We start from the raw sequence: 15,499 nt of genomic DNA, 5'->3' as shown, positions 1-15,499 counted from the left end.
CATATTTTCCAAATTCTCTTCTAAAAGTCAGAGGCTGTAGTTTTAAAACTCCTCTACCACCTCTGACAAAAATTTGTAGATCAATGTGTTGTTTTAAAAAGACAGTTAAAGTTCCACCTTCTTGTTTATAAACATTAGAGACTAGTTGTTTCTCCTTTCCTCTCTTCACTTCCCCTTCCACTAAAAATATCTCCTGAGCTGGCATATTACTTGTGAATTAAATTATCTATGTATGCTTCTGAATTTTCAGAAAGAGCCTGATTTTATCAAGCAGATTTAAACTGAAGAATACGTGCTATACAGACTATCTGAGGATGGCGTAACTTTTAACACGTTCTCTTTCATAAAATTCTTCATTTGATCGCAGTTTAGTTTTGCATTTGTAACACTATACTTGGGGGCAAATGCTAAAGCAAGAAAAATTGTTCAATGTGTAGTTCCACTCAAACTGTGTACATCTTGGAAAGCATTTCAGTAATTTCAAGGAAATAATGGAAAATGCTAACAGATAGATTGCAAATTAACTAAAGAAACTGAAGAGGGCCTGAAAATAAATACTTAATTTTAAAACCAACTACTCACGCATTTTGTGTAGCAAGTCCCATTCTTCTTGTAGAAATGCTCCATAATGGCCTATAAACAAGAGCAAACACACACATTTATTGTCATTAGACTGCAAATTCCCAGAAAAATATCTTGCTGATTAAAAAAGAAGTATTATTTCAGAAGGATGAGTGTTTTTGCAGGCTCTGTTGAAGAGCATGGCTCTCAGTAGCAGCTGAGAGCCAAGTGGGATGTTACAGGATTCTCCACACATTAAAATAAATTCATAAGATATGTCACCTGCAAATTCTCTTCATTAACTCATTTATGTTCAGGCTTTTAATTATTTCCACTAATTATACAACAATTAATTAATCGTACATTTTAAGTTGAGTAAGATCACATTTGATTTAGTGCAGTAGAAAAGACCTTAGCTGCTGATCAAAGAATATAAAAATACATCCTTTTATAGATTTTGGCTTTGTGAAAATATATCAGGAAAAGAAACTGAAGTTCATATGAAGACTGCCAAACATTTGAGAAATTAATACTGAGGAAGTGAACTTCGTCTTATCAGTTTCCTCAATTCAATTATTTTCTTTTTACACTCTAACATGTACCAAATGTATTGAAGTAGATAAATGATTATAAGCAAAAAATCAAGACAGGTCAGTTCCCTTTTTTGATATTTTAAGGCAGTTTTAACATCAATAAATAGGAAATAAGTCAACGACATTTCCCCAATTTTATTCAATGTTACTTACATCCCACCAACTTGCACTAATTTTCTAATAGTTACATTCTCCTAAAAGATTAACCCTCCAAGGAAAGATTTAGCTATTCAAACTTGAACTAAATTGCAGTTGATCTATTCAATTAATTATGAGAAACTGTAGTTCAGATATAGCTTCATCTTACAGAAATGACTGACTTTTCTTCTATTAAAATATGCACTTTCTGTGCAATATTATTGTTAGATGTAATTTTAGATCACTTCTGATTATTTATATTATTTGGGTATACAATATGTACACCACCATCTGCATTCGTACCATCATTCATTAGATGGACCTCAATCCCAGGAGATAGACAAATATATAATAATGGGAAAAAAATAATCACAATCCATCTTAATCTAAGTATTCCATACTCTGTAATTGCTATTTTTTTAAATGAAGCAAAAAAAAAATGGCTGTTACTAAATGAATATAATGCATGAAAGGTTTTCACTTAACACTTGGCAAGTGTTCCGAAAACCTTAGTAAAAATAAACCACGTATTCTAATCAGATTGTAACCACAACATGCATCAAGTTTGTGTCCATTCTCTAACCCTATGCATCATGTTCATATTCAGACTTTTCGCTGATTGACATTCTCACCATACTATTAGATCTTTAGTTCAATGCATAGATAAATACACTGTTTCAAGACTGAAGTATGAGGAATCAGGCAAAGTTGATAAACAGTTTAGCGTTTGCCTGCTACGTCTACAAAAGCACGAAGAACTTTCAAAACTGTTGCTCTGATATTAACATAGATGCAACATTTAAATAAAAATATTAAAAGGTTCAAAGTTTCATTTTACTGTCAAAGTATGCATGTGTAATACAACTCTGATACTTGTCTACTCCAGGTAGCCATTAAATACAGAAAGACCTTAGGGGTTGATGAAAGAAAAGACATCAACTCCCCCCCCCCAACCGGCATGAAAAAGAAACAGAATTTGCAGACCCCAAAATACCTTCCTCTTTACCCACAGCAAAAAAAACAGCCACAAAATCTATCAATGATCCTCAACGCATAATAATTCCCGACTACCTCACTTGCAGTAAAGAACAGTGACTGTAGCACCAAATCCCCAACCCCGCACACAAAAAATTAACAGATCGTTCACCTGCCACACGAAAGAAAACACTGAAAAACTGAAACTAACAAAGTACAGTTCAATAATTACATAAAACTCATAATGTGGGAAACATCTTTTCGTTGCATACAAGGAGAGCAGCCACACAAACTCAGTCCTTCCTTAAAGAGTAACCGCTGATCCGGGCCCTAGCACCGCCGATCCAGAGCCGAACGGCACCCACCTAGGGTCAAACACACCGAACTGAGTCCAAACGTGCTGACCTGGCTACCGACTGTCTCGAGCCGAGCCATTGCTGATCCCCTCCATATTCACCCTGATGCTTCAGTCTTCCTCGCGGCTTTGAGACGGAGTCATTCATGACCCTGCACCTCATCTCTGGTCTTTTCCACGAGTCGACTTGTGGTCTCGGAGCTTTTTGGCCTCGTCTCTGATCTCCACGAGACAGCTCTCCAGACACAGCATAGCACTGGATCCTTTGATCAAGTTCCAAATTACACGTCATGGGCTCCGACAGTTTCCATAACACAGGCAAGACAAAAAGAACAAGCAGAAGGTGTAGGAAGAGTGAAATAATTGGAATGTTTTACTATCTGGAAGATGTTGCCCTTGGAATCGTTGTTCACTGGTGCCATCTTGACCAGAAATGCAAATTAGACTAAAACTACTTCCTGCACTGCTAGTACTTCAACATATTTTATGCTTATCAAAACTTTTGGTCATTAGGATTTAACTCTTTCACATTTATAGTTTGTGTTGTTTCAGATCCTCAAACAAATTTTACAATATATAAACATAGTTAATGACCCATTGGCAACATTCTGATCATTTTTACAAACAAGAGTGCTAACAGTTCAACCTGCATTTCTTATACATTGCACCACTCTAATGACCAAAATGCCATGATGTAATTGGGTGAAAAAAATGGCATTTTTAAAAATTTCATGTCAGCATTAGTGCAGTTTAGTACATTAGATAAACAGAAAAAATCCTCAGCTACCTCGTTTTGCAATCATCTGTGGACAACCCAGGTTGAGATCAATGGCATTGCAGTAATCCTGAGCGAGCAAACAGGCTTGGACAAACACTTCTGGATCATTTGCACAGAACTTAAAACAAAAAAAGACAATAAAACATATTAAAAATATGGAATGCAATCAGAATGATATTTCACTTTTTTTTTGGTAACCAGGAATATTGGATGATCTGGATGCACTAGACAACGGATTACTTTGTGTCAAGTTCAATTACAGATGTGCAATCCACCTGCCCAATCTCACCTACATTTGGGTGATCCATCTGAAACACAGGGAAGTCTTCCTGTTATTGTAAATGGGACACTAATTGGAAATAGTTACTGGGTTATCGAAGCTAAATAAATTATAAACATTTTAGTTCATATTTTTCTATTAATATGCTTAATATATTTAAATTAAATCAATAGACAGAATGTTGTTACAATTCAGATATAGGAGTGTGAAAAGGTCAAGTTCAAATGTCAGTGAAGTATAGTTTTGCTTTATTCCTGTTATAATTGCTCTAAGCCCAATACCTGAACAACAAGTGGTCGATCTTCTGCGTTTGTCTCATTGTACAGGTTCTCCTTTCTGTAATTTGCATCCCGCACGAATACCTGAGCATGAAGCATAGGTGTGTAACAGAGATGGGCACCATGGCGACGACTAAGCAACCTCCATGCAAGCTCACTCTGATCCACCATTGGAGCAACCACGTATCGTGCGCCATTTAGCGTTGTCCTCCAGAAATCAAACCCCTCCAGCTTAGGCATCCTGACTGATCTGCAAAGAAAGCATGACTTCAGGATTGAAGGACGTCTGTTTAGAGCTGAGATGCAGAGAAATTTCTTTAGTCAGAGGGTGGTAAATCTGTGGAATTTGTTGCCATGAGCGGCTCTGGAAGCCAAGACACTGGATGTATTTAAGGCAGAGATAGATAGGTTTTTGATTAGCTAGGGCATCAAAGGGCATGGGGAGAAGGCAGGGGAGCAGGGATGACTGGAAGAATTGGATCAGCCCATGATAGAATGGCAGAGCAGACTTGATGGGCTAAATGGCCAACATCTGCTCCTATATCTTATGGTCTTATGGAAAGCACAATGGAAATTTTTTAAATCCCAAATGACAGACTGTAACAGAATAAGTTAACAGGTCAATATGAGATACAGTGGTCAATAAAAAAGTAACACACACAAAATGCTGGAAGAAATCAGCAGGTCAGGCAGAATATATGATAATGAATAGATAGTCGATGTTTTTGGCCAAGACTCTTATTCAGGATTTTGAGTTACCAAGAATCACCACTTTTTGAATCGGCGCCCATCGATCCAAATGTGTGTGTTGATTTGGATTTCCAGCATCTGTAGACTTTCTTGTTTATAATAAACATGTGTTGTATTAGATCACTGTCATATGGGCATGTGAGTGCCAAATGAAGGATTTCAAATTAGATATGACCTGTGATCTTTCTAGAAGTCAGAATACTGGGTAAAGCTCCAACTCCTCTTCAAGATTGAAATAGCAGGGGATCTTTTTTGGCCACAACTTACGAAAAGTACAACAAATGCTAGAAAACTCAAGCAGAAACGAAAAGTGCTGAAACCCCTAAGCAGGTCAGGCAACAGCTGTGAATAAAGAAAAAAAAGTGTTAACACTTCTGGTTGAATACTCTTGGTCAAAGAGCAATGCAGGAATTGCTCAATACTGCTTGTGCACATCAGCCTCGAGCACCAAGAAACAGTGGCTGAATCAGTAGGGTGGATCCATGTCTTAGAAACAGCTCTCTTGAAAGACCAGAAAATCTAATAATCCTTTAGTAACAACAAATTGCTCCTCCAAAAATAAAATCCACCCTTACATGAGATGCACAAAATATAAACTATCTGCCTTTCTTTTCTATCTTCCCCTCCTTTTCTTTGCCCTTTTTTCATTACTTTGACAAAAAACACCCTTTAAGGAAATTTCTTTAAATTTCCAGCCAATCAGCAAATTATGTTCTCTCACTGAAGATTAATTACAGTAATCAAAAAGGCATTTCAAATCTGTATTTCTTGACTTTAAAAAGGGCAAATGTTGAAACTACCTTTGTGGCTATGGATGAAAAGAGAAACCTCAAAGAAACTCTATGGATTTGTACTGAGCTGCATGTCAGGTCTTGTCTCTGGATGCATATTGAAGTCCTTGGGTGGGGCTTGAACCCATCGATTTATTTAACTGTAGTCTTACACTGTTCGTAAATAAATAAGTTATATATTGTGACCTCAGCTTCACATTTGGAAAGCACACAGGAACAGCCCAAAATTGCCTTTGAAAGGTTTAATTTCTCATTACTTTATGCCTAAAAGCAGCTTGTCATTTTTCTTTGCAATTGTTGAAACTAATTAACCAGATGAAAATAAAAATTGCAGATGCTAGATAATTTGAAAGAAACTGAAAGGAGGTTTTGTGGAAGAATAGGTGGAACAATGGATGTTCCTTCCTGAAGTTGTTATCAAATGTTCCAATCAGGGAGGCACAGTTTTGACCTCTAAGTTTCAGATGCAAATGTCATACCTCAAAACAATCATCATAACTCCCTCTTGACTAGGACTATTATTGAACTGCAGGCTATTGTCTCCTGCACAGTCGTATTTCTTCACTTCCTTGGAAGATCTTATCCTCCCGCCACCCAACCCCCACATTTCCCAACCTTGTAGTGCCCCAGCCCAGTTCTACCTACTGCACAAGATCTACAAGTAGGACTGGCTCAACAAACCCATTGTTTCAGTCTGCTCTTACCCCATTATTTCTTCCTATTTTAACTCTACCCTTTATCCCTTGTCTAGTCTCTTACATCCATGATACCTTGGATGCCCTCAGACATTGACAATTCCATTTTCTTGGTCCTAAACAGGTGCATCCTCACCATTGATGTACAATCCCATTTGACCACCGTCCTGTATATGGAGGGTCTGAGAGCTTTCTGCTTCTTCCCTCAACAGAGACTCAACTAACCAATTCCTCTCCATCAGCATCCTCATTTGCCTGGCAAAACCTGTCTTCGCAACAAGGAACTTCCCCTTCAAGTCCACTCATTTGTAGTTAGGGGAACTTGTATGGGCTTCAAGCTGTGTCTGTCTTTTGTGGGATGCACAGAACAAACTCTGAGCCTCCCTCAACTCCCTTTTCTGGTACAGTGGTGACTACATTGCGGCTGTTTCCTGCGTACATACAGAAATCAGAAATTTTATCAGTTTTTATTCCAATTTTCATCCTATCTCTGTGAAGAGTAAGAATTTCAGGTTGTATAATCTATACATTTTCTGATATTAAATTGAACTATTTGAACATTTGATCTCGTCTTCACTCGCCCTATTTCTGAAGCTTCTCTTTTCTTTTCAGATCTTCTTAGCTTTGGGATTAGACTAGCCACAAACATCCATTAAAAGCCCAAACAGTATCATAGCCACCTTGATAATATTTCCTCCCACCATATATCTAAGAAAATTGATATATCTTTAAAGGCAAAGGGTGGTCACACCAAATATTAATTTGATTTAGGCTTTTACTGTTTACTGCTCCTTATAGTAATATTTTTTGATATTTACAAACATTTTTGAAAGCATCTTTGGTTTACAGAATTTTTTTACACGTGCCTTAGACTTTTGCACAGTTACAGTACCAATGAGCCAAGTGGCTGAACACATTCTGTATAAGTTCATGTAATGATATTCCTATGTCTTTATCCTTTTAATTATCCATCGCCTGATGATAGCCATTCGTTTACCCTGCCTAAGTTTTCCACATTTAAAAATAATTGTTTCCCCTCTAAGAATGTTCAGGGTAAAAAGTTGAGTGTCATGCATTTGATGAGTACATATAATGTCATACACTTATTGAAAATAATTGATGGTGTATAACCAGACAGCCAGTGCATGGCAGTCTGGATATAGAACTATTTAAAGTACCTGCAATATATCAATCAAGATGGTGGAAGAATGTGTTAGTTTTGAAACATTTCATCAGCAAATTTCTCATTTTGCCTCCCTTATTCTTAAATCTTTCGCAATTTATTTCACTTGCTCCTGGCCTGCTTTCCCTCTTTCATCTTATTATCTACCAGTAGGTTGTATTCTCACCCATGATGCTGTTTGTCGCTTCATTGTGGGAGAAATACGTAATTCAGTACTATGCTGAGAAAATGTTCCAATGTTAGAAGATCTGGGCTGCTTTATGGATGAGACATTATAAATTAATCTTTGGTCTTCTCTTTCAGAATTTAAAAGGTTGCATGGCATCAAGAAGACAGGAGCCAGTCTAGGGCTTTTCAGCTTTCAAAACCCAGTCCACCATTCAATGTGATTGTGGCTAATCTGCAACTAACTCCCTAACTGTTCGTGACATCCTCTAATAACTTTGGTTATTAAAAGCTACTTAAAATTATTGCAACCTAACATTATCCATTATTCTGGTGTCCTCTCCCTTCCTTTCCAGCCCTGCAGAAAGGTCTCAGCCCGAAACATCAACTGCTTATTCATTTCCAAAGATCCTGCTGAGTTCCTCCAGCGTTTTGTGTGTGTTGCTTTGGATTTCCAGCATCTGCAGACTTTCTGATGTTTATTATCCATATTTTTCAGAAGTAGAATTAAATTCCTACTGCATCCTGCACAGAGCAGATTCCTAATATTATTCCTGAAAGCTATTTTATTAAATTTTAGAACAGGCACCCAAACCTGATACAAGAAAATAGGAGCAGGAGTAGGTCCACAAAGCCAGACCTATATTTTAATATGACCTTTACTACAATGGGCTCAACTCCTCTTCATTGCCAGATCCCATTAAACCCTATGTTATGATATGGGTTTCAACCCCAAAAAAGAAATGGCTAGAGTCACTTAGCACTTTCGTACAAGGGTACTTATTCAGTGAGTCAGAAATCAAACTTACAAAAATAGTAAAAAGAAAACTGCAAACATCCACAAAAAGCTATCTACCAAAAAAAATACAATTATAGTTAGGTACTTATACTTGGCCGATGTGACCTGCTGGCAGCTCAATCTTTCTCTCCCCTACCAAGTGCGATCCTTCCCATTTTTTAAGCACGAGGACGTACCATCTTTAATTACCCACAAAGGTAAATTAAGACTACACACGAATTAGAATATGATGCACCCCACAATGTAGTTAGTCATACTACAAAATAAACAGAAGAATCCACCTTAAATACAGAATACAAATATATACACATTTACACATCCCTGTTACTAAAGAAACGGAGTATTCCACTCTGGTGAGAAAGGCACCATTAAGCCAACACCATTATAAGAATATACCAGGTAAGACACTCAAGCGCACACACTCAGTGCATCATCAGCAGAATGACAAGGCAATGTTCGTGTATGTGTGTGTGTGTGTGTGTGTAAATGCATATGTGTATGGAGTGCATTTATCGCTGGCTCTCTGTCATACCTTAATTGCTTGATCTTTCAAATACTGATCAATCAGCACATTAAATACACTTAGTGGCCACTTTATTAGGTACACCTGCTCATTATACAATTATCTAATCAGCCAATCATGTGACAGCAACAGTGCATAAAAGCATGCAGACATGGTCAAGAGGTTTAGTTGGGAGTGAGGATTGAGGTTAGAGCAAAGGACTGAGCCTATTGGGAGTTGATCTCAGGCAGGAAGTGACAGAGAAGACAGAGGAAGTGAATGGGAGGTGGTATTGGGTGACAGGAGTTGTATGGGGGAAAAGCAAGTGGCAGGTTTCTGGGAAACAGAAAAATAAATGGCTGATTGAAGATTGTAGTGATGAAAGCAGCAGACAGGATTTAAATAAAAGAAGGAAGGAAGAGTATAAGGTTTTGTTCAGTTTTGAATGTGAAGCTGTTTCTGATATCAATCCAATTGGACCAGCTAAGGATTTAAAATAAACCACTGGGAGATATTGTGGGTGCAAAACCTTCAAGAGATGGATCACTCCTAGTATTTTATAAAGATAGCAAGCTATGTGAAAAAAACTTTGGGGTTAAAATCTGTGGAAGGAAGGAATTACGTTGAATGATAGTGGTTTTGGGGAGTAATCTCTGGACTGCCTCTGGATGCATCAATTGACCAAGTTACAAAAAATTTAATTGGGAGAAAACTTGTGGGTGCTGAACATTTAAAAGGGTTTTGTAGTGGAGTAAGAACAAATAGCCTATTGGTGTTGATTAAATTTGATGGAAACAAGTTGCTGGATAGGTTAGGTTATATGAGTTATATAGTTTGAGTCTCTGTGTCACCCTTTCTGAAATGTTTTCAATGCCAGAAGTTTAGCCATGTAGCAGCTGTGTGGAATCATAAAAAGCGATGTGGTAGAAGCACTGTAGAACATGATTATGGCAATTGCAGAGAAGGCATTAAGCTAAAATATATAGTAAATGTAGAGGAGAACATAGCTCTGCTTATGCCCAGTGTCCTGAATTTAAGAAAACTGGAAGTCCAGCATGTTCAGGTGGAAATGGTCATATCATATGCAGAGGCTCTGTAGAAAGTACAGAAGACAGTGTCAGAGGTCCTATTAATATCCAGAAGTCAGATAAATTAAAGACAGTGTAAAGTGCATGATTGTATAATAAAGCATTTGTTGATTGTTGATGAACTAATGTTTGTCACTTTCACAGCAAAAATGGTAAATTGTACAGCACAAACTAAAAGTAGAACAGAAAAAAATTAAAGCAACACACATAAAATGCTGGAGGAACTCAGTTGGCCAGGCAGCATCTATGGAAAAAGAATACAGTTGATGTTTCGGGCCAAGACCCTTCAATTATATAAAAAGCAGCAAAATAAATCTAGAGATAAAAGACTTGACTCTAGAAGTCACTAATGATGCCTTTCAAGGAGTAAATAATGCTCAGGGTTCGAAGGAGGATTGTCAATTTTTTTTTCTAATCTTACAGTGGAATGCAAGAAGCTAGCTAATGGTCAAGAATTTAAGAAATTTATTGAAGATCTACAAATAAACCTGATATTATATGTGTACAATGAACATGGTTGAAATCTTGTTTAAATTTTAAGATACCAGGTTATGTTGATAAAACGCCAACTGTTTATTCATTTCCACAATGCTGCCTGACCTGACGAGTCCTCTAGAATTTTACGTGTGCTGCTTTGGATTTCCAGCATCTGCAGAATCTCTTGTGTTTATAATGCAGGAGTTGCTACCTTTTTCAAAAATGGGATAGCACATAGTTATGGAAATTGGGGTTGTTGAGTCAATTGTGGTTCAAATTTGGGGAAAGAATAGTAAAGTACAGGTAATACATTTTTGTAACTCTTGTAAAAGGTTAACACCTGATATATATTGGAAAGTGTTGATGGAAATAGGAGAAATAAGCTCTTACATTGTTGGGATTTTAATGTTTATAGTGCTATGTGGAGTTGCGGTGTCACAAATGTGAATGGGACAATGGTGGAAGACTTTCCGGAAAGTGTTTGGTGTGCTTGAACAATGGTAGGAGTATAAGGATAAATCTATTTAACAACACTGTTTCTGCAATAGACCTTACACTGGTATCTGAGGATATAGCAAGAGTATTTAACTGGTAAGTCTATAGTAATATAATAGTGGGGAGTGATCATTTCCCATTATCTGCACAATGGGAATAGATGTGCATCAGAGGAATGATTCTCATATCATAAGTTGAGCAGTTGTGTGGAGATCTCCAGCGCATTTTCAGTCGGAGTCTCAGCCTGGAATGGGTCCTAACTGTGTGGAAAACATCACTGTGGTCCCAATACCAAAGAAGGGACAACCGAAAGGGTCTTGGCCCAAAACATCACTATATTTTTTTTCCAGATGCTGCCTGGCCTGCTGAGTTCCTTCAGCATTTTGTGTGTGTTGTTTGTTATAATATGTTTACACAATTACTGGATTTGAAACTTATGTTGGTTGTGAAGTTCTTTAATGCAATATGGGTTGAAGGGTGACTTCCTCTTTCCTGGCAATGAGCAGTTGTTATCCCTATACTGAAACCTGGTAAGGATTAATCAGATTCTTCCAGTTATAGACTTATTTTGCTAACTTCACATGTATGTAAGACAATGGAACAAATGATCAGAGCAAGGCTTTCTTGTTTTGTGGAAAGTAGTGGAAAATTAGATAAAGTTCAAGCCCAAGCACTAAAATTATGTTGTGGTGCTATTAAATCATCCCTAATTTCTGCATTACTGGTAGAAATGAGTGAAGTACCTTTGCATCTACCCATATTACAGTTAGCAATGATTTATTGGGTTAGTAAGACCTCAAAGCTGGACATCCAAGATTGGCAACATTAGTAAAGCATTGGGAGCACTGCATTCGTAAGGTCATCAGATTTGGGTGGATGGGAAATGAATGGGTACAACATCTTGAATGGCTTAATGTGGAATATGGTCTCTTTGTAACCTTTTCTGTTGCTCCTCCATGGTTTTTCCCTTTACCTGAGGTTGATTTGGGCCTTCAGGAAAAGATCGAGATGAGGAATGATGTATATCAGTGGCAGAGGAAGTTCAGCAATATATACAAGGCCGATATTATGGCTTCTTGCATATCTACACAGGTCTACACAGTGACAGGTCGTTCAGGTGTTTCTGTTTCTGTTCCAAAGTTTCATGTGACTATTAAGAAAAGATTATCAAAGTATCAATATACATGACTGAAATGATTATGTACTTCCGTGCTCAAATTCAGTTATCGGTTTTGGGATTTATTAAATTAAGTATTTCAAAATGTAGGCCAGACATTCTTCTTGAGATTGAACATCTGTTGAGACTGGAGAGGCTAGGCTTGTGTATACATTTCTTAAGGGTTCCCGCCCATGTTGGGGTTGAAGGAAATAAGGTTGCAGATATTCCAGCCAAACAATCATTTAAAATTAAGGATATGTGTTGCATATAAAAGTACTGTTGCCTTTGCATAAAGGGGAGATGGAAGCCATAATTTAAAAACTCTATTTGATCACTGTAGCAACAAAGTTGGGATAAGGAAAAGAAGGGTCGGCATTTATGTAAAATTAAGAGGATGGTGGAGACACAAGTGGGAGATGGGTATAAAAGGAGGGAAGAAGTTTTTTGACTCTGGAATGATTGTTGGTGCCAGAATATCACAGAAACCGTTGATCTCCTGGGATTTTCATGCACAACAGTCTCTAGTTTACAAAGAATGGTGCGAGAAACAAAAAAAAAAAAATCCAGTGAGCAGAAGTGAAAATACCTTGTTAATGAGAGAGGTCAGAGAAGAATGACCAGACTGGTTCAAGCTGACAGGAAGGCGACAGTAAATAAAATAACCACGTGCAATAACAGTGGTTGCAGAAGAGCATCTCTGAACACACAACACATCACACTGTGAAGTGGATGGGCTACAGAAGCAGAAGTCCACAAACATACATTTGCTGGCCATTTTACTAGATACAGGAGGTACCTGATAAAGTGATCACTGTCTAATGAAGGGAATTTTTGAGAAATTCACTACCCTCTGAGAGAAGAAATTTCTGTGCCCCTCAGTTTCAAATGACCAGTCCCATATATTGTAGGTGTGTTTTTTGCCTTTTCCTGTTGTAGCTTTTCAACATGCATCCTGTAATGCCTTCTTTAGATCTAATGTGTTTGAGAAAGATCATCCTCGTTTAAACTCCAAGGAATACAAACCCAGTTTCCTTTCTTGACAGAATAATCTCCTTGTCCCAGGATTGATGCCCCAATCAAAAGTAATTCACTTGAAAACCTCAATCAAATCACTCCTTTACTAAACTTCCAAATAATACGCTACTAGTTGTTGTTATCATTCCTCAGTTTAACTCTTGGAATCTAGGTGGTATGCCTGAAAATCTCTGCAGTCTATCTTCCAAAAACAACCAAATGCATTACCTAAAATAGCTCACAGTTTAAATCAATACTTTCGTTGGAAAGCAGTAAATATTTTCCACGTTTTCCATTCCTTTGATAAAAAGCCAGAGTTCCATTAGCCTTCCTGATTTTCCTCTGCATCTATGACTTTTCAATAATTAAGAATTTGAGCAAAGTACCTTTGGACCTGTACTGCTATTTATTTTTATAATTTCTATATCCATTTTAGATCCAATCTGCTATTTGCTTACAATGAAATTTAATTCATACAAGTATAAGCTTACACTTTGTAGTGTAATGCTTCCACCTGGGCTGCTCACCTGTCTTTTGGCGAACTTAAAACTGTGTTCTATCCATCACTCATGTCATTTATAAGCTTGATAAGGAGTTACACCCAAACAACAATCTTCATGAAAAAAAAATGCTAAATCCGAACTCCTTGACAAAATTTACCCGTTAACCCACATCACAAAAACAGTTATTTACTCATAAAGACGGGATTGTTTGCGAGAGCTTGCGGCGTTTCCTGCTTTATCGCGCTGTTTTAGACTTTGTAAAGTATTCAAGTGGTCGCATATTGCTTCGAAAGATACCAGTGAAAAGTGTAATTTAAATGCAAGCGATAATTTCTTCCTCCTAAACGTGACCCAACCCTCTTTCTCTCTCAATGTCCCAGCCGTTCCTTCGCTTCCCCTTTTTGACGTGCCAGCTTTTCCCCCTGCCCCTTTTTTCCAGCTCGCTGTACTCTCTCCCTCTGCCCTCCCTCTTCCCTGCCCTTTCTTTCCATGTGTTTCTCCTCGCCACTCACCCACTGCTGCCTCCGAGTCCGCTCCTTAAATCTGACCGCCAAGCGGTCCGTCTTTACACTGCTCCGAATGGAAACCAAGTCCCTTCCTCGCGTTCGGTCCGACGGCTGCAGCGCCGCCTTTGGCCGCGCTGGGGATTACGCTGACTGATCAGGGAGGAACTGTGATGTCCTCCAAACTGCATTACCATCGGTGTAATAAAAAAAAAACACATTCTGAAAATCAAAATGATATTTTTTCTATTGATGTATTGCAGTATTTAATTATGTGCTGATGATTATTGTTCTCCTCAAATGATGTTTCGCTTGCAAACCAACATCCACAGCATTGAGGCCCTAGTCAAGTCACTGGGTAACCTTGGGCAGACTACTTTTTCATAAGCCTAACACCTATCTCCAGAACCAAAAAATCAATCTCATATTCTTTCATAAGTATACATTTCCTGGTGGATGAAGATTCAAGGATGTCCACAAAAGCTCCTTAAAGCAGTACAAAATCCCCCTAGACTCCTGGGATTTCCTGGCCAATGATTACTCAAAGTGCAGAAAGAGCAATTTAAGTAATATGGGGAACCTCAAGGCCATGCTCCAGAAGCACACAGACACTTTGTATAAGCAGAAAAGGAGGAGACCTCCTCATAAACTACCCACACCCCTGCCATCACTTGGAGTCTATGGTTCTCAACTTTGCCACTTCAGTCATCTCTGAACCCACTAAACTGGAGTAGATGCAAATCACAATCAATCTAAGGGATTGCCTATGATGAACTGGAAAAAGGCCAAATTTGAAGAAATAAGAAAGGATCTAAAAAGCGTGGATTGGGACAGGTTGTTCTCTGGCACGGATGTCGTTGGCAAGTGGGAGGCCTTCAAAGGAGAAATTTTGAGAGTGCATAGTTTGTATGTTCCTCTCAGGATTAAAGGCAAAGTGAATAAGAATAACGAATCTTGGTTCTCTAGGGATATTGGAACTGAAAAAGAAGAAGAGAGAGATGTATAACATGTATAGGAAACAGAGAGCAAATAAGGTACTTGAGGAGTATAAAAAGTGCAAAAAAATACTTAAGAAAGAAATCAGGTGGGCTAAAAGAAGACATGAGGTATCTTTGGCAGTCAAGGTGAAGGATAATCCAAAGAGCTTCTACAAGTATATTAAAAGCAAAAGGATAGTAAGGGATAAAAGCGTAGATAAAAGCGATAAAGCATAGAAGAATGAGGGGAGATTTGATAGAGGTATATAAAACAACTAAATATGTCAGGGATGGGGTAAGAAGGGGAGGAGGGGCATTGACGGAAGTTAGAGAAGTCAATGTTCATGCCATCAGGTTGGAGGCTACCCAGCCGGTATATAAGGTGTTGTTCCTCCAACCTGAGTGTGGCTTCATCTTGACAGTAGAAAACACCGCCCAGA

At 38.1% G+C, this 15,499-nt stretch overlaps 1 protein-coding gene across 4 annotated transcripts in view; it reads right to left on the bottom strand.

Moving 5' to 3' along the window:
* Window positions 1–14,189, bottom strand: part of dus1l (dihydrouridine synthase 1-like (S. cerevisiae)) — a 100,234-nt gene extending 86,045 nt beyond the window's left edge. Inside the window, exons 1-4 of one of the 4 annotated variants that reach the window (XM_073026081.1) lie at window positions 14,092–14,189; window positions 3,962–4,208; window positions 3,410–3,518; window positions 583–633 (exon numbers count right to left, since the gene is read on the bottom strand). In XM_073026081.1, coding sequence (XP_072882182.1) covers window positions 583–633; window positions 3,410–3,518; window positions 3,962–4,198 — 397 coding nt within the window. In that variant the 5' untranslated portion in view covers window positions 4,199–4,208; window positions 14,092–14,189. Of the gene's footprint in view, window positions 1–582; window positions 634–2,632; window positions 2,942–3,409; window positions 3,519–3,961; window positions 4,209–11,876; window positions 11,990–13,603; window positions 13,856–14,091 lie in introns of those variants that run through there. The other 3 variants (XM_073026083.1, XM_073026082.1, XM_073026084.1) reach the window with 3 other exon arrangements.
* Window positions 14,190–15,499: the final 1,310 nt, after the last annotated feature.

This window comes from Hemitrygon akajei, chromosome 22 (assembly GCF_048418815.1).
Source record: "Hemitrygon akajei chromosome 22, sHemAka1.3, whole genome shotgun sequence".
Lineage (NCBI taxonomy): Eukaryota > Metazoa > Chordata > Chondrichthyes > Myliobatiformes > Dasyatidae > Hemitrygon > Hemitrygon akajei.
Note: the sequence above shows the minus strand (reverse complement) of the source record. Positions and strands in the feature narration are given on the sequence as shown.